At 37.0% G+C, this 20942-nt stretch overlaps 1 protein-coding gene across 1 annotated transcript in view; it reads right to left on the minus strand.

The window, feature by feature from the left end:
* Positions 1-20942, minus strand: part of CNTNAP5 (contactin associated protein family member 5) — an 860931-nt gene that overhangs the window by 425866 nt on the left and 414123 nt on the right. Inside the window, exon 7 of the mRNA XM_005572890.5 lies at positions 11280-11423. Coding sequence (XP_005572947.3) covers positions 11280-11423 — 144 coding nt within the window. The remainder of the gene's footprint in view (positions 1-11279; positions 11424-20942) is intronic.

The raw sequence follows: 20942 nt of genomic DNA on the forward strand, positions 1-20942 counted from the left end.
CATTTTTTTTTCCTTTACATTTAAAAAATTGTTATTTCAATAGTTTTGGGTAAATTGGTGGTGTTTGGTTACATCGATAAGTTCTTTAGCGGTGATTTCTGAGATATTGATGGACCTGTCACCCAAGCAGTGTACACTGCACCCAGTTTGTAGTCTTTTATCCCTCACCCTCCATCCAAGCTTCCCCGCAAGTCCCCAAAGTCCATTATATTATGATTATACATTTGCATCCTCATAGCTTAGCTCCCACTTATAAGTGAGAACATCTGATGTTTGATTTTCCATTACTGAGTTACTTCACTTAGAATAATAGTCTCTAATTCCATCCAGGTTTCTCCAAATGCCATTATTTCGTTCCTTTTTATGGCTGAGTAGTATTCCATGGTTCTTGTGCACCACATTTTCCTTTTCCACTTGGCTGATGGGCATTTAGGCTAGTTCTATATTTTTTCAGTTGTGCATTGTGCTGCTATAAACATGCAAGTCCAAGTGTCTTTCTCAAATAGGGACTTATTTTCCCCGGGGTAGACACCTAGTAGTGGAATTGCTTGATCAAACGATAGTGGAGTTGGACCCTGCAAACATCTCTCTTTTGTCAACTGGTTGAATCTTATGCTTTGTCCATAAGGGGCACTAGAGGGCCACTGCAGGGTGACAGAGGCTGGAAGATGCTTCCAGGTTTCCGTCCTCCATTACTGTTATTCAGTGGGAGGCCCAGGGACTCTGCACGGTTGAGCCCCAGCTTCAATCTCCCCACAGCCGTCAGCTTTTGCAGGAAGCTGAGACCTAAGTTCTCCAGCAAGTTTCTTTGCTATCTGTATGCTATGTGTTCCCCTGGTAACTGCACCTTCTGGAAGAGGCCTGAATCTCAGTCTGGGAGGTGGGCAGAGAGAACATTTCTAGTCCTTATTCCTTCACTGTCCATCGTTTCTCAAGTTAGAGAAAGTACCTGATTTTTTGCACATGCTATTTCTGGACAACGTGGAGTCCTATTTACCTGTTTTATTAGTTATCCACCTTCAACTAGAAAGTCACTTTGTATAATTTTTTTTGCATTTTCTAATAACTCATACCTTGACACATAGAGATGTCTTCTAAATCTTGTGACAAAAGGTGAAGCGTTTCTAAGAAGCCAGCCCAGCTGGCTCACATAGAACAAATCCAGTGTCGGGTCCCTACTTACTACGCATCCTGGTGATTCAACAAGGAACACTTATAGAAGGTTATTAGGAATTTATAAAAACACAGTTTTATTTTACATATAAATGTTTCTTTGTCGAAAATTTAACCTGGAGTTCTTGGGCTACTGTCCGTGGATGAGCTTCACAGGCATCAATGAAGCCTCAACAATGTTATGTGAGGTAAAACGTGTTCATGGTTTTCATTATATTCTTAAAGGGGCGTGTGCCCTATAAAATACTAATAATCACTGATCTATAACCTTTAGTGTTGTACTTGTAAAAGGCCATTTGTCGAGCAGGCTAGAGATTACTCACAGGACTATGGTCTTCATGGGCAACATGTGAGAAGAAATGGTGAGCAGAGTGAGGCAATAAAAATAATTATGATAATATTATCAGCTCTTAGTGATTCAATGCCTATAATATCCTAGGAGTCACTCAATATATGTAAAGTAGGCATTATTATCTCTACCTTGTAGACGAAGGATACTGAAGCAGAGATAGCTTAAAAAACTTATCTAAATTTTGTATCCATTATGTGGTAAGGCTGGGATTTAATCGTACTTCCTTCAAATATTATCCTCTTCCTCAACACCTAGTACCCTCATCCATATCCATTTCCTGACCATATATCACATATTTAACACCATGAGTGACATAAAAGCATGTTTCTTTTCTATACTTAGGATGACAGCAATAACTCTTGCAAAGAAATAGACTAGACTACAGCTTGTTGTTTCCCACAGTCCCACCTTGAGCTTTTGCATCTACATGTCCCGGCCAAGTTCCTGCACTTACATAAAGTCTTTCCTGAACCTACTATCCCTGTGATTTCTCCTTTCTAAGTCTCGTAAGCTATGTTTGAGTCTTGCCACTGGATGCAGTAGCTGTGGCTGTGGTAGTTGGAAGTAGTGTCAAGATCCACAGGCTGGGGCTGTGGTGAAAGAAAGGAAGTTGAAAAACCAAATGGGAAACCAGAACTGTGATGAGTGATCGAGATGGAGAACCAAACAAAAAGTAAGGGTCAAACCATAAGGGCAAGTGAGATAAACAGGGGAAAGGTGGCTGTCAAATGGTGGCCAGGAGAGCAGAAAGGTCTGAGGGGATGGCCAAGGCCAGGGCATCCGCTATGAACTCTGAGTCCTGCAAAGGTAAGACCATGCCAGGTGTGTAATTTCTGAGAGCAGAGAGGATGCTTCTCTTTGAAAAGAAGGATCATTTGCTATAAACACAGTAGATGTTCAATAACTACATTTTAGTGACAATAATGACTCAAGTGCTAAGTTATGCCACGTTGTGTATGTATGAAATTCACAGCAAGAAAGGTATTATGAAACTGAGAGTCTGAAAGGGGCCCTGAGGAGAAGGTGGGACAAGGAGTGCACCTGGGCAGGGTGGGCAGACAGCACATTCAACGCTCCCCGCTGCTCTACTCCGTGGTAGATGCTGCTTGTAGATTACAGCAGCCTTCTCTACACACTCTGAACATAGCCCTACAATGTTTCTCAGCACTGTGCTCCAGAAAGATACCGACGATGCCTGGAGTTGATAAGGCATGGAGGGTATGCAACAGTTTCCTAGGAGCCTGCTCTAACGGTGATTCCATTTTTAACAATTTCAGCCTTCCACATGACTTGCTATGTAGCCACTGGTCCGAAGCTTCTAGTGGCTCCCTGAAACCTGGGCTTGCCTGTCTGTCTTCCTGTGCCCCCTAGGTCTCCCTACAATGTAGCAATTCCAGGTTTCTGGGTTAGCACAGCCTGGGGGCGCCAGAACCCTGGTTTACCTCTGAGAACCAGGTGAATATTTTGAGCATTGCCCTGGTTCAGGACGTGAACCCCACCAGTGAGTTTGAAGAAGGATGGTTAGTTTGGGGCTGGGTCAGGGAAGAGGTAAAGGAGAAAAAAGGCAGCTTGGCTGGCATGGGAGAAACACAACATACAAAGGCTGAGAGGAGGATGTGCATGGAGTGGATTCCAGAAACAGCAAGTAATCCGGGTCTGGTTAGAAAAGAGGTCACACCAGTGAGAAACTGGGAAGCAAACTTTTATATGTAGGACAAACTGATTATAACAGTTTTGAAACACTCACATAAAAGTTTCTATTCACCTTGAAGGAATACAAGAGCCACTGGAAACAGAAGACTGAGTTTCTGGGGAAGCGCTTTGACCCTCTGCAGCACTTGCCGCCTTCTCCTTCAACCCAGAGGGAGAGTCTTCCAGCCAGATGCAGAGACCAGAGCCGCTGGGAGCCAGGGAGCAATGGGATTCCACACTCTGCCCTTTGCTGCCCTCCTTCCTTTCTCACACCAAAGGCAAGGATTCCGCCCTCAAGCTCTTACATCTCAAGAGACACCCAGGAGAGATTTCTTTGGCAAATAACAAAGTACACAGGGGCCATTTCTGAAACACCTCATTGGTCTTCAATACTCAGAGATCAGTGCTGTTCACGGATCTGCCCAGCCTTGTATTATTTTTTTCTTCACTTTGACATGAAAGTCATTCAGGACCCTGAAAAAAAATAAACGCCTAATAAAAACGAATAAAACCTGATGGTGGATTGCTTTCCATAAGAGGAGGAAGAAGACTGTGAAAGGCACAGCCACTAATATATATCACTGACTTTCCCTAATCCTGAGTATATTTTTTTGTATAAAACGTGGATAATAATGTCTGCCTCCTGCCTGTCACACACAGAAGTTTCAGGGACAGAGGATCTCTAATAGAACCACAGCTCATCAATCAGCCCTCCACGGACTGCCCCTCCAGTGCTAGCATCGTGATCTGGCCTTGTCTATAAGTTCTCTGAAATAAGGTATCTTCAAATAGAGGAGTAGTCATTGCAGTTATTATTGCGGGTGCAAGAGCATAAAAAGAATATGCTCAGCTCATTAGTTGGATGTTTTGCATACAGGAGGCACATCTGAGGTCATTTCAACTTCTACGTAGCCCATTCTTTTAAAAAGCACTTGAAGATTCAAATGACTTGAAAGGTATCAGGTGAAACTAGCAGGATAAGCCGTTTCCTGTGTACAGTGCCAGCGGGCATGGAACCTGGTGTGGCTTTATGCAATGTTGGTTGAGTCAAAAACTCATAATCTTTGACCCAATAATATTCATTTCCAGTTATCTGTTTTAAATTTCAGAAAATTATTTTCGCACTATGGTTGTAATCTCAGTATTATTTTTAGCAGAAAAAAATTCAAACAACTCAAATTTCAACACAGCAGATTCTTACATGAACTATGGTAAATTGATTCCGTGCTGAAATAGTATTTGTAAATGGAGAAAAAACAACTTTTAATAAAAGTTTTAAAAACAATGAAAATACTTTAAAAAGGTAAAATGTAAAATTGTCAATAAACTGTGGTCTATGATAGATAAATATACATTTAAAGTGTGAAAATGAAATACCTATAATAGATGACAACAGTGTTTTCCTCTCTGGCTGGATTATTATTAATAATAATTCTTGTATTTTGCAAATTTTCATTTTCTATAGAAATATTTTTAAAACGTTCTGAAGAAATTCTCTTCAATACTTTACATGATAATTTTATCAGATGAACAAATTTATCATTTGCTCATCTGATAGAAAGGAAAAGTCATAACACTAATTTCAGGTAAAAGAATTTTCAGAGAAGATGACTGCTATAGTTTGAATGTTTTTATCCTCCACTTCCTGAAATTCACATATTGAAATTTAATCCCCAATATGTTGTTATTAGGAGGTAAGGCCTTTCAGGAGGTGATTAGGTCATGAGGTCATGGGATTAACGTCTTGCAAAATAGCCCCAAGGGACTTTGTTTGTTTTTCCATCACTTGAGAAAGGAGGAAGACACAGTGAGAATTGTGAGGTCTACAGCCTGGAAGGGAGCCCTCACCGGAACCCAACCGTCCTGGAAATCTGATCTCAGATTTTCCAGCCTCCAGAACTGTGAGAAATAAATTTCCCTTATTCATAAACTACCCAGTTTATGGCATTTTGTTATAGCTGCCTTAATGGACTAAGATATTAACCATTATACTATTAGTTTTGCCTTTTTTCTTTAAGGCACATTATTCTTCATACGACCTTGAAACTATTTAGTTCCATTTTTTCCTGAAGAAAGGAAGGAAGCAATTGTTCAGGGAGTGAGTAACTTGAGAATGATTTTTCCTGCGTATGAGGAGCATACAGAATAGAGGCAGGTGATGTGGATGTCAGACTGGTCAAACGGAAGTAGAAGACAGCAGGAATGAGAAGAGAGAAGACACAATACGTTAGTCGCTTTTTCAAATGATTCATTCCATCGCGAGAAAGCATCATTTATCACAGAGCATACTCACAGAGATGAAACATGATCCCGGAGACAAGCTAAAGAGATTATAGGCTTTACTAGACAGTAGGGAGTTTTCTCTGAGCAATTTCCATGAGCCTTTGGGTCACAGAGAGGTAAGATAAAGGTGCCTGTCACTACATGTGTGTGTGTATGTGTATGTGTGTGCACCTGCAGATGTAAATGTGTGTGTGCTCTCATGTCCACACTGATCTCTTACACGTAACTCTGACAGTGAGTGTTTGCTTGGCTTTAGAGCCACAAGAAATAACCAACCATACTCCAATAAGTTGCATGACAGCAGAGATGCAAACGAAGGGCAACACGCTTCAAGACAGCTCACTGTTGCTACTCATCAATACATCTGTTATACCCACGCCTATCAAGCAACACGCTTTTAAGTTCCTTATTTTAAAGGAATCTATCATTTGATCAAATCTGAAGTAACGATTTTCATCAAATTTTCTCAAACAAACGAGATGATTAAGTTTGTAATATATTTACTGCAAACCCACTTCATGACTTATGGTTTGGGAGCAAACAGAAATTCAGATTCAGGAAAGAACAGGAGCTACCTCCAATCAACTTTTATTATTTCGAACTGTATGTGACTGCATTAATTAGCTATCTAAAATGGCAAATAAATATTGGCTTATATACCAACTTCAGTTGAATGGATTTATAGATGTTTTTACTGATAGCTCCAATATATTGGGTGCTTAGTGTGTGCCATGCACTGCACTAAGCATACTACAGATTTAATCTTCACACTAACACTTTGAAGTAGATACTATAATTGCCCTCATTTTATGTATGAGGGTACTGAAGTTTCGTAACTTTCTCAAGATCCCATAGCTGAATAAGCCATGGAGTGGGTATAAACAACCTAGGAAGTCAATGTTTCAGTCATGATTTTATTACGGATGCTTCCAGGAACACTGAAGGGAGACCTTTGGGTTTTCCTCTAGGGCAAACGAAAAGGTAACTTGTGATTATTTAGCAATTTCAACCATGAGGTTGGGAGTAGTATTATATGGGGCTTAGTATTGGCCATTGCCCATCCAATTCCCTGATTCCAATTATTTGGAGACAAAGGCACAGAAATGAATTGACATAGTCAATTAGCTCCAAAGCTAAACTAAAGTCTTCCTGTTAGTTATTTGCATTTTCTTCCCTTCTGTTGAAGGTAAAGTGAAGTAACACATGAATTTCCACTATGATCTTTTAAATAAAAAACAAAATATTTTGGAACCTACAATGATGTGAGTGAAACTTCAACCAGCTCATAGGTAATCATGTTATTCTCCTTGCCTCTGGGAGAGGAGATGTAAGACTCAGAAAGGACAGCTAAAAAAGCATCATTTTTGATGGAGTGCAAGGTATGAAATTAATCATTTTCAGGAAACTATCACAGCAATATATTTCTTATACTACGTATATAATAATCCACATTACAGGTACTGTACATACACTTCAATGGGCCATTTGCTTTCTGATTGTTTATTATATAGTGCTATATTAGCATATGATAAAGGATTTGAGGAAGAATAGTGAGGTATTTTTTATGTCTACTTTAAGCTGTTAGTTTTACTGCATTTCGGGATGTGGAGAATTGTCTTGTAGTCAAATCGAGCTATAAAGACTAAACTGAATTATCCCTATGGAACAGCTGTTAAGTCTCCAGGGAGGGGGAAGGTCCCACAAGAAAGAGATGACAGATTGCAATGAGGATGGCTGCTGAATGCAGCCTGCTAGAGAGGCATACGTTAGATTAGGCAAAGGCTGGGCTTCTGTGGGCCTTGAAACACATTTTATAATGTATGGGTAGTACCATACTCTTGCTGCCTGATTTGTTGATCCCTTGAATCTGAACTTCCCAAGGCTTAATAATGCAAGAGAGTCAGCAAACACTAGAGAAGGACAAAAATGCCATTCCTTCCAAAAGCCCTTACTTAGCACTACAGTGACTTAATGACTGGGAGCAAAGCTGATTTTGTAGCAGATATGGTGTCTTTGGGGGAAACTTTAAGCTTGACTACAGAAAGGGAAGAGTTTGTACTTCAGTATTTAACTGTGCAAACCATTGCTTCCCATAAGAAATTCCTAAAGGAGATAGACTAGATATATAAACATGTGTGTGTGTGTGTGTGTGTGCGCGCGCGCGCGCGTACATGTGCAAGTGTATAGTGATGTGAATTCTCACTTAAGCAGGGTGTTGGAAGCAATTTGGAAGAAAAATAATGTACATTTTTTTCTTCTAAATTGTGAAGGTTAAAACTAAGGTTGCCTACCTGCACAATAAAACAATTTTCTTGGGATTTTTTTCCAAATACATTAGGGCTAAATGGATTCTTTATGCCTCATATTAACAATACCGCCAATTAAACCCTGAGGAGTAACGTATACTAGCGAAGTTTTAGGCAACTTGATAAGTGCTGTAGTAGTTTAAAAGTCACCACAACACTTGTTAAAGTTTTAGATAATGATTCTCTCAGAAAAGGAAATGGTGGAAGCTACCGATATTCAGAAACTGAAGTTTATTTCCCCTTGCTCGTTCTCATCTTCCTTTTTTTGCTTTGCTTATTCAGTAACTCTAATATATCTTAACATTAAAGATATTTTTAACACATCATATGTATAAATACATTCTTTTAAAATATTATTATAGAGATCTTAGTTATTTATATCTAAAGCTCAGGCTTTTACACTTTTAAGTCCCAGTTTATGAACAATGAGTGTGCAATGTTTTTATAAACTTACTGTTGTTTCAACTTGCTCTGCCACATCTTAGCAAAATGGCAGGTAGTGATGCCCTTTGATGTTGATAACATTAGGCTAATCTAAACTTCCCATAGTGCATGATCTCAATGTAGGGCCCCTGTGTCAGCAGATTGGACTCAAGGAAACTGATATGTTATGAAATATTTCTTGAAACAATATTGGGAAAGGGATAGGAATGAGTGTGCTTTCCATGGCCCAAGACCACAAACCTAGAATCAAAAAGAAAAAAAAATGTCATGAGCAAGTCAGTGCTTATGTTAATTAGGAGATGGTTGACCTAAGCTCATGTGGATAAGTTGCAGAATTGTCGGGAGCCTTGGGCTTGAGCCAGAGATGGACAAGTAATGCTATTGGCTTTTCTAGAGTCAGTGAGGTAACTAATCCCTTCCTAGCAGCATCCTAACTTTTCCAAACCAAAGGAGTCAGGGACTTGACACAAACCTTTTAAAATTCTGACAATCTTTAATCCAAGTGTGACTCCCCAGGAGCATCCTCTGACTCACATCCTTGAATCCAATGGCAGTTTTCAAGAAAATGTGTTAATATGATACCCCAAAACATAAAAATCAATATAGATTATATTTATCAAAGAAGAAAACAAACACAAAGTCATTTAAACCCATAGTTTGTTCAGATAATTCTATAATTAGGTTGCAAAGAGAATCAGATTATTGCTGTCAATGATAGGGTGACCTACTCTTGCCATAGACGAAAGAAAAAATGTCAGTTGAAGAGATTTCCAATTCCAGGAATATGACGTAACATAGTTTTCCCTATTTATTCTGCTAAGTAAGACTAAAAGACGATAGAAATTCTGTATAAAATCTACCTAAAAAGAACTCTGAATGGTGGAGAAAATAAATAAAGGATATATAAAAACCTTGGGACCAAGAGAAAAACATACTGGAGAATTCTCTGGATTTTCTCTTAACCTGATCTGTTTTACGTATGTTCCTGAAAGACAAACAACCCAGAGAGACCAACTGGTGCAGTTAAATTCTGTTTAAAATTGCCATTAGAAGACTGCTCTCTAGGCAAAGAATGAAGAAAGAGAGATGTTTTTAGACAACAACTTCTCTCCCTAAGCCAAATGCCATAGAAAAGATTGTGGCCCCACTTCCATTGAGCCATGCTGTAGTGAGGTGCCCAGATTTCTGGCCAGGGTGGTATATGGGAAGATCAATCTGGGAATCTGTGGCTTACAAGAACAATTCTGAAGATCTGGGAATTTAATCATTGTCAGATAGAACCAAGTCTCTCCCTGTGGTATCAACTGAGATCACAAGGAAAGCCTAGACTTCTGCCCCTGCTGAACTATCATGAGGAACCCCCTTCACCCCTGCAGGAGCAGTCTCAGAGATGGTTTAGTGGTGAGTCAGGACTGTCATCACCCTCCAGTGATATGAGGGGCATCCCTCTCCCACCCACACACAAACACTGTGATGTCACTGCAGGTCACATGGGAAGCAGTAATGAGTCTTTGATACTAATCCAAGCCAAACATATCCCTCGTGGTTTCAAGAGCTTTTCTTTACCTTTTGTCAATATTGGGCAAAAATATGAGTAAATGCAACAAACTCTCCTTCTCCTCTGGAATTCTCTACATGATGTCTGACATTGTAGCAAAAATCATACTACTTGAAATGGTTCTAAATATATAGAAATGGTTCTAAAAATATAATTGTCGAACGAAGACAATTATAAAGTAAATAAGGGAAAATAAAGGGATGTAAATGGAAATTAGGTTTCTACACATCAGTTAAATTGGTAAAATGATTAAACCAGTAAACTACTATAAGTTATGTATATATAATAAAATGTCTACATAAACCAGTAACAAAAGCATACATATATATACTCTAACACTAAATAAAGCAAAATAGAATTTTAAAAACTATCCAAGAAACACAGGAAGGTAGAGAAAAGAGAATTTTTAAAAACTCAGAAAACAAAAATAAACAAGTATTTAAGCCCAACACATTCATTACATTAAATGTAAATTTGCTAAATAGACCAATTAAAAGACAGAAATTGAAAGCATGAATTAAAAAACCATGACCCAACTATTCGTTGCTTACAAGAAACTCACTTCAAAAATAATGACATAGGCAGGCTAAAAGCAAAAGGATGGGAAAAGTTACACCACAAAGACATTTATAGAGGAAAAGCAAGAGTGACTATGTTAATATCAGACAGACTTCAGAGCAAAGAGAGCTATCAGACAGATAATATTATATAATGATAAGAGTGAATCCACCAGAACACATAGCATACTAAATGTGTATGTATCAACAACAGAGCTACAAAATATATAAACCAAAAATGGATAGAACTGGAGAGAGAAACAGACAAATCCAAAGTTATTGTTGGAAACATCAACACCTTTATTGAGCACCTACCATGTGTAAGGCACTCTGTTAGTCATTGTGAATGCAGTAGTGAAAAAAAAAAACAACACGGTCCTGACCCTCATGAAACTCATTGTCTATTAGGGAAGCCAAATGTTACTTAATTAGAAAATCATTTAATTTGTCAGTATGATAAATGAGAATCTCAAACACACTAAAAGTTTAATCTCCCTCATTTAAAATAAACTATTTTTAATATTAACAATAAGTAGACAAATATGTAACTCCCAGGCCATAGAATTTAATGGAATATGTGGTTTTCTTGTTTCATTTTCCAAAGATAATAAAAAATTCATGTTGTCCCAATATAGACTGCAAATACTACCCACAGCTGAAATATACCCCACAGTCAAAAAAAAAAAAAAAAAAATGAATTCTCTGGATGGCTCTAATGTCTTTGTTTCTTCCACTAGTGCAATTTACACTGATTCAATACCTGCCATTCTCTTCTCTCCAGTGTCACCTCAGAGACTGATGGGAACTCAGAGCATAAGATAAACATATCAATGGGTGCAGGAATGGGCTGGTGAAAGCAAGACTTACCCCAAAGTGGTAGAAACCATCAAGACAAAACAGATGGGTTGACTTACCACAGTATAGATCTGATGCTTTCGTCTCTTAGCCAGGTCAATTATGTTTACTCCATTGTAGTAAAGGTTTTCGATGCATCCATGGAAGTTTTTCTTTAAAAAGGTCCCAGGTTTTCCTGGTACTGGAATTCCTCCAAAACTAAGCTTTTGGGGTGAAAATAAAAACAAACTCTTAGTTACAAGCTCTGAAAGATTAGGAAAGGAAAGTAAACACATGCGTTTTTGGTAGATTCAATTGTATGCATGAGCCAAGTGGCTCAAATAATTATAGATGCCACTTGATTACACATTTAAAAGGATACTGATTAGCCCATGTAAAAATAACTGTAATTGCTTGCTTCTTAAGGCCTATTTTAAAAAACCATTTTCACTTCCTTTCTGAACCTTTTTAATACTAAATAAAACAATAATTTACAGAAGGAGGGAAAAAGAAAAAGAAAATCAATGTCTTTTAAATTATCTCTTATCCAAGCATCTTAAAAGATATGGCCATACTAAAGCCAAGAGACAAACAAAACATACCTCTATTCAGCTACAGACGAGCCTAGTTTAAAAGCCTATATTGTATGCAAAAAGCCTTATGCATAAGATTGTCCACAATTGTCATCTATAATGAAGAAAAACAGGAAATATTCCAAATGTTCTGTACCATTTTGTGAAGCAGTTAATTAAGAATCAATATGATGAAATTTCACTTGTCAATAATGATGCTTAGTAAACATCTGTAAAATAATGGGAAGTAAATATAATGTTGATTTTAAAATGTAAGAGTTATAATTGGATATAAAGTATGATGTCAACAATAAGAAGTTGAGCATAAAGCATAGCCTGGGAGGAAATACACTGAATTGTTATCATCAGGTTGGTGCAAAAGCAGTTGCGATTTTTGCCACTAAAAGTAATGGCAAAAACCGCAATTACTTTTGCACCAATCTAATTTAATAGTGGTTCACTTTGGAAAGGTTATGAGATACTAGGGTTTTTTTTTCTTTTACTACTTTTATTTCTAATTAATATTAACACAAATTGCCTTTTTAATAGATACATTATTTTAAAAGCAAGGTGTACTGTTATGAGTATTTTTTCTACTATGAAAAAGAATCGAGATAATTTATATTATCAGGTTTGTCGCAATATCATTTAATGAGAAATGCAGTTTTTTTCTACTGCTTTGAAATATCACTGTCAGCATGTACTTCAACTACATCTATATTTGGATACTTCTCTATCTCTAGTTCACTGTCTCTTTTTATCTGTCTCTCTCTTAATGTTTCAGGAGGATGTGGTCTCCCAATCAGAATGTCTTCTTACATGAATAGCTACTGATATACTAAAGGCTCTTTCTAGATTTTTTTACAAGCTTCACACTAGTAAAAACAAAGTTACTCAATGCAGTGTAATAAGTGAAGAGGATTATTAATCCTTTTGCCCACTTTTACTTACGACTACAAATTTTAAAGAGAACTCTTTGATATTTTATCTATTTCATTTTAAAGCTTAGTTACAGAATAATTTTATTTAACTAGCTTGTTAGAATTTTTATTGATAATTTATTATTTACATTAAAACATCTAGTTGGAGAAGAATGGATGTTTTTAAAATATTTCATTTTTCTTTCCAAGAACCCACTGTTGTTCTCTATTTTCAGAAAATTTCTAATAAAGTCTCCCAACTAAGGTTATTATTTTATTTCTCTAGTTCACATACCCATCATTAAATTAATTTCTATGAATTTCATGATTTCAAAGATTCCATTGTATATGAATTGTTTTAATTCATTAAATATTTTATCATGTAAACGCTGTGCTCATCTTATTGCTGCTGGTATATTTTCTTTATCCAGATACTTGCATATACTTTTATATTAAATCATATACTTTTTAGTAATTTTCTTTTAATTTTTGAGGGAGATAGCAATACCTTGTTTTATTGTACTTTGCTTTGTTGTACTTCACAGATTTTGTGGTTTTCATGAATGGAAGGTTTGTATCAGCCCTGTGGCAAATAGATCTATCAACACTATTTTTCCAACAGTGGGTGCTCACTTTGTGTCTTTGTGTTAGCTTTTTTTTTTTTTTGGAAAAAAAATCTTTAAATTGAGGCATATATATTTTAAATATAATGTGATTATTGCACATTTAATAGACTATAATATAGTGTAAACATATCTTTTATATGTACTACGAAACCAAAAACTTTGTGACACTTGATTATTGCAATATTCACTTTATTGCATTAGTCTGGAACTGAATCCACAATATCTCCAAGGCATGATGGTAATCATATGATATATATGTGTGTATATATATATCATCTTATTAAATACATTAATATGAAATCAATTTCTTATACATTTATTCCCTATTTTACTGTCGCCATCAAAACTTCCTAACTCCTAGCCAAAACTTTCTAAGCAATATTAAACAATAATAATGGTATACAAACTTGTAACATCAACACCACCACCATCACAAAAGAAAACATTTTATTTCTCAAGTATACATAACACTAGTTCTGACTCTACATTAAGACAATATCCTTCTGCTCTTTTACACATACATTATTTATGTATTTATTTTAAATAAGAATGAATGCTTCGTTCTGTTCATGATTATTTCAAAAATCCATGTGACAGACAATAGAGTATTTTGTTTGATCTACTGATGAGTTGAATTATATTACTACATTGCAAGTTAACAAATTATCTCTTATTGAACCATTCTTGTGTTCCATTTGTGCTCATATTTTCAGTAGTAAATTAGTTTGAGCTCTAGTTTTCTTTTGTCAAGCATTTAGATCAAGTCTAGATTTGTCTCTGAGTTTTATAACTTATTACGTGAATGGCTCCGAAATCTCATAAAACATTCTGGAAAATTTAAAATTACCAGTGAACTTGTAAATTCCACAAATATTTTGTAAAAGTATTCCAAAATCCCCTTTGTTGATTTATTGATATATTCAAACATTTTAAATTTGAGTCATTTACATTAAGAAAGGGTCCAAATCCATAAAAGTGGATAAACAGAACTAAAGACAAAAACCACATGATTATCTCAGTAGATGCAGTAAAGGCCTTTAATAAAATTCAACATCCCTTCATGTTAAAAACTGTCAAAAAACTAGATATGGAAGGAACATACCTCAAAATAAGAAGACCCACATATGGAAAGCCCACAGCCAATATCATACTGAATGGGCAAAAACCGGAAGCATTCCCCTTGAAAACTGGCACAAGACATGGATGCCCTCTCTCACCACTCCTATTTAACATAGTATTGGAAGTTCTGGCTAGGCCATTAGGCAAGAGAAAGAGATAAAAGTTATTCAAGTAGGAAGAAAGGAAGTCAAATTATCTTTGTTTGCAGATGACATAATCAGATATCTAGAAAACTCCATTGTCTCAACCCAAAAGGTTCTTAGCTGATAAGCAACTTCAGCAAAGTCTCATAATACAAAATTGTGTCCACGAATCACTAGCATTCCTATACACCAACAGCAGGCAAGCCAAGAGCTAAATCATAACGAACTCCCATTCATAATTGCTACACAAAGAACAAAATACCTAGAAATGTAGCTAAAAAGGAAAGTGAGGGACCTCTTCAAGGAGAACTACAAACCACTGATCAAATAAATTGAAGAGAGCACAAATGGAAAAACATTCCATGCTCATGGATAGGGAGAATCAATATTGTGAAAATGGCCATACTGCCCAAAGCAATTTATAGATTCAATGCTATTCCCGTTAAACTACCATTGACATTCTTAATGAAATTAGAAGAAACTCTTTTAAAATTTGTAGGAAACCAAAAGTGAGCTTGAATAACCAAGACAATCCTAAGCAAAAAGAACAAAGCTGGAGGCATCATGCTACCCTACTTTACACTATAGTACAAGGCTACACTAACCAAAACAGCATGGTACTGGTATAAGAGCAGACACACAGACCAATGGAATCATAGAATAGAGAGCCCAGAAATAAGACCACACACCTACAATCATCTGATCTTTGCCAAAACTGACAAAAATAAATAATGGGAAAAGGATTCCCCATTTAATAAATAGTGGGATAACTGGCTAGCCATATGCAGAAAATTGAAATTGGACCCCTTCCTTAGACCACATAAGAAAATCAACTCAAGATGGATTAAAGACTTAAATGTAAAACCCAAAACTCTAAAATCTCCAGAAGAAAATCTAAGTAATACCATTCAGGACACAGGCACAGGTGAAGACTTCATGATGAAGATGCCAAAAGCAATTACAACTAAAGCAAAAATTGGCAAATGGGACCTAATTAAACGAAAGAGTGTCTGCACAGCAAAAGAAACTATTATCAGAGTAAACAGACAACCTACAGAATGGGAGAAAAATTTTGCAATCTATTTATCTGACAAAGGCCTAATATCCAGCATCTACAAGGAACTTAAATAAATTTACAATAAAAAAAACAACCCCATAAAAAGTGGGGCAAAAGACAAGAACAGGCAGCTCTCAAAAGAAGACATGCATGCAGCTAACAAACATATGAAAAAAGTTCAATATCACTGATCATTAGAGAAATCCAAATCCAAACCACAATGAGATACCATCACACACCAGTCAGAATGGCTATCATTAGAAAGTCAACAACAGATACTGACATGATTGTGGAGAAAAAGAAATATTTTTACACGTTGGTGGGAGAGTAAATTAGTTCAACCATTGTGGAAGACAGTGTGGTGATTCCTCAAAGACCAAGAGGCAGAAATACCATTTGAATCAGCAATTTAATTACTGCGTATATTCCAAAGGAATATAAATCATTTTATTTTAAAGATGCATGCACCTGTATGTTCATTGCAGCACAATTCACAACAGCAAACACATGGAATCAACCTAAATGTCCATCAATGATAGACTGGATAAAGAAAATGTGGTACATATACACCATGGAATACTATGCAGCCATAAAAAGAAATGAAATCATGTCCTTTGCAGGAACATGGATGGAGCAGGAGGCCATTATCCTCAGCAAACTAATGCAGGAACAGAAAACCAAACACTGCATGTTCTCACTTATAAATGGGAGCTGAATGTTAAGAAGACATGGACACAGAGAGGTGAACAACTCACAGTGGGGCCTGTGGAAGGTTGGGAGGAGGTAGAGCATCAGAAAGAATAGCTAATGGATGCTGAGCTTAATACGTAGGAAATGGGATGTTCTGTGCAGCTAATCACTATGGCACATGTTTACCTATATGACAAACCTGCACATCCTGCACAGGTACCCCTGAACGTAACATAAAAGTAAAAAATGAAAAAAAAAATCCATTTTAGATTTGCAAATGTTTCACATACATCAAATTTATACTGTAAAAATATATGTTTAATTGGATGTTACCTTTACTTATTTTTATTATTTTAAATATTTAATGATATTTTTATTTTTGTGTTGGCTATTTTCCTCAATTTCAAAAAAATTAATGTTCCACTTCACTCAGTAATGGTTTAAGAAAATATTGTTTGCAGGAAAATGTAAGTGAAAAAAACAGAAAGAAAGCTGCTGTCTTTTAAATAGCAAAACACAATGCTATTTAAAACATTCAGGGTGGAGAGATTTTTCCAGTCACGTAGTATAGAGGGTACTATATATTAAAAAACTGTTGTTTCCTATTACACTGAAGGGAGCAATCTCTCCTCTATTCTGGGTGGAAGATTTTCAGAGGAAGTTGGTTGAGACAAGAGCACAGTTAGGCAGTAGCTTGAGGTCTGCTCTCTGGCTCTCCCTGAGGGATGTGAAACTGGATATGGATACAGGTAACAAGACAGATCTTGGAAAACACAGAAAGGTACTGCCTCCCAGAAGCACCCATGGCAGTGATGGCTGCAAGCCTGTTAGAGCTGTCTCAGGTTCAGCATGATCCCAGAGAAAATCAGCTGGGGAGGAGAAGACAGGTTAGCAAAGGCTGAGGAAGAAGCAATGCAGAAAGGCTTGAGGGGTTCCACAGTGACCTGGTCACTCTAGCACAGTGCGAGGCAGGCTACTGAGGGTCTCCAGGACCAGAAGAGCAGGTTGAGGGTACAAATGGGCCGAAGCTCTCAGTACATGTATTAAGGGCTGGTAGCTGGATGTGGAGGTTTGGGAGAGTCCTAGTGACTACATCTCACCCCCTTAGGCCAAGTGTGATGGCTAATATTAAGTGCCAACTTGACAGAAGGATGCAAAGTATTGTTTCTGGGTGTATCTGGGTGTTTCCGGATGTCGCCAGAAGAGATTAACATTTGAGTCAGTGGACTGGGAGAGTACTCCCCCTCAGGAAGATCTACCCACAGTATGGGTGGGTACCATCTAGTCAACTGCCAGAGCTGCTAGAAAAAGCAGACAGAAGAAGGTGGAAGAAGCTGACTTGCCGAGTCTTCTGGCCTTCATCTTTCTCCTGTGCTGGACGCTTCATGCTCTTGAATATCAGACTCTGAGTTCTTTGGGTTTTGGACTCTTGGACTTACACCAGTGGTTTGCCAGCGGCTCTTGGGCCTTCTGCCACAGACCGAAGACTGCACTGTTGGCTGCCCTATTTTGAGGTTTTAAGACTTGGACTGAGCCACTACCACCTTTCTTGTTCTTCAACTGGCAGACAACCTACCATGGGGCTTCACCTTGTGATTGTGTGAGTCAGTTCTCCTCAATAAACTCCCTTTAATTTGTACATGTATACTATTAGTTCTGTCCCTCTAGAGAACCCTGATTAGTACACCAAGGCAAGTCCTACTGACAACAGCAACAAAAGCTGTCATGCAACTCTTTTGCCTCCAAACACGTGGGACTCGTGAACGGCATGACTCCCTTGATGCAGCACAATAAACAAACCACCCCGTTAGTGATCTGCTGAGGGAAGACGAAAAAAGTACAGAGAGAACATCACCACATAGCCCAGTATATACCCAATAATGCACTACGTTTTAAATAATCATTAACTAATTATTATTCATCACCAAGGTTAGATTTTTCTATCATTAGAAGCAACAGAGGCTGATGAGCATATTGAATCCAGTTAGGGAAAAGAAGCAAAACCGTTTTTATGTGCATTTGAATATGAGTGTGAATTTTCAACCCAATTTAGATTTTTAGATGTTTTAAGTAGCTGAGAATTGGAAGTTATAATTCTACTATTGAATTATAGGTTTAGTCCATTATCAGAGTAAATTAGACTGGAGACATTTGCTTCATATAATGATGTTTTTCTTTTCTGAATATTTTATAAACACATAGGCTACACACTTCTTAATTCTACATTAATAAATATATCCCTCAGATCATCTGTTTTCATATTTTTGTCTGATTTACCAAAACTTTGAAATAAAAATTAAAATCTTCCTCTAAGCTGTTTCTCTCCGTCAAGCCCTCCATATAAGAATTACCACTATGGAAGACTTGGGCTGGCCGAGTTATTGTAACTACTCTTTGCAAAAGTTGAATACGGATCATCCTCAAGCTATTCTCCAGCTTAGTTCTGCTGGCTTCTCATTGGCTCCCTCCAACGTTCCCAACGTTGGCTTTTCCTGTTGAACTCTGTCCATTAGTTCATTCATCTGGCAGCATAACTGGTTAAACCAACAACCATCTTCCTCAGCCTGGCTCTAGGGCCTCTGCAAGTTGGAACTGCAACACAGGTACTCACATCAGGGCACTATTAACCAATATCCACATAGTAACAATCGGAAGTCTTTTACTTTTGCATTTATTGATATTTTATGTGCTATACACATAGGGTTAGCACAAGTGTTTTAATTAGAGACCATAATGATTATTTTACAACAGCCTCTTTTGATCTTAATATTTACTTTCAAAGGTACTAGTTTTCCCCTTCTGCTTTCTTTCTGTATATATTTAATTGGTGCACCTTTGTCTGCATTTCAAACCCGCTTTTAATCATTTTTAATTTTCTTTCATAGATTTCATTTCCGAGGATGCCAAAGATCTGATTATGCCTTTCTATTCAGATTCTAGAATATTTCATTATTTGGCAGCTGTGGATGATACTGAATGGAGATTGTATTTCTGAGTACATAATCTGTATGACATGGTCCAGGGCCTTCAATATACGGAAGACTGAGCTGGACATCCTGCTTCCATTAGATAATGTGCTCATCCATTCATTGGCAACTTACAGTTGTCATAGACTTTCTGAACAAAATCTGTCTTATCTGACCAGTAATTTTCAGTGAATACTGGTCAAAAACTCTTTTATTCTTATTATTCTGTTACCAACTCTTAGAAACACTTGAAAAAGTTAATTCTAATTGTTTGACACAAATTCGATTCACTTAGTAGTTGCTGATCCCTTACTTTTTGTGAAGCATGATTCAAGGCCCTGTGGTAGAATTAAGGATAAATCACATACTGCCTCTATCTAAAAATGTAGGGCCAGTCGCTAAAGACAAATTCATCCTCCAACAGACGGATGGAAGGCAAAGTATAATAGAAACAATGTAAGCATACTAGTGACCAAAAACTACAGGAAACCATCAAATTTTAAGTCACAAATAAAGTAAGCAAGATCAGTTGGTACCATGGAATAGGATATTTGAATGGTAGGCTGAAAAGAATAGATAATTATTCCATTTTCTGAAGGATTTTCAGAGAATAGTTACTCTATTCTGCTGAAGGATTTTCAGAGAAAAATCATAATCACCTTTACAGAAAATTATTTTCTTGAAGTAAAAATGGAAAAATAAATAAATAATTAAACGAAAAGGGCAAAGATTAGATCAAAGTGGTATAGTTTGGCCTCACATGAGAGGTGGTGGAAGCATGAAAAATGGAGCCTAGTTGTGGTAGGTAAAAGGGATCAATACCCTGAGCAAGCACTCTCAGACAGCATCCTGGAAAACTGACTTTTTTTGTCTCTTCTCAAATGGCACCATCTCAATGATGCCTACCTTGACTGACATATCTAAAATTGCAATCTCGTTTCCTCCAAGAACTCCTAGATCCATTACTTTCATCTATTTTTGTTCTTCTCATAGCATTTATTATCTTCTTACTTACTATATAATTCATTTACTTGTGTTTATTCTTTATAGTTTGCCTCTCCTGCTAGAATGCAAGCACTCTGAGGGTAGGAATCTTCTCTTTTACATTGAGACATTTCACCTACTTGAAGGGAAACTTGATACACAGTAGATGCTGAAAGAAATATTTGTTGAATGTTTTGGGATACCTCCCTAAAATTTTCTCAAAGACACAGATAATATCTGATTCATTTTTGAATATGTAATTCCAAGAGATATGATTAAACCATTAATAGATGCAACAGATATTTGTTAAATTGGATTTTAAAAAGAACACTGGCAATTTGCTTCTAAATCGGCTTTTGCCTTATTGTCCTTTTTGGCAATTTGGTCTCTTTCTTTTCTTACTTTTCTTTCTTGCTTGGTCTTGGCATATTGAATAGGTGCCTTTCATTGATCTTAGTGGTCATTGAATGGTAGGCCTTTCATTGATCTTGGTGGTCAACATTGCCAGGTATTAGATTGCAAAGTTTCACTCACAGTCTCAGTGTCTTAGACAACATGGTCCATCTGGTAACTTGCTGGATTTGCTATTGTCACAGGTGAGCTCCAACAGGATAAATCCCAGGAGAAAGCCTGCATTGATGTTAAACGATGAGGTCCCAGAATCTG

Source organism: Macaca fascicularis, chromosome 12 (assembly GCF_037993035.2).
Source record: "Macaca fascicularis isolate 582-1 chromosome 12, T2T-MFA8v1.1".
Taxonomy (NCBI): domain Eukaryota; kingdom Metazoa; phylum Chordata; class Mammalia; order Primates; family Cercopithecidae; genus Macaca; species Macaca fascicularis.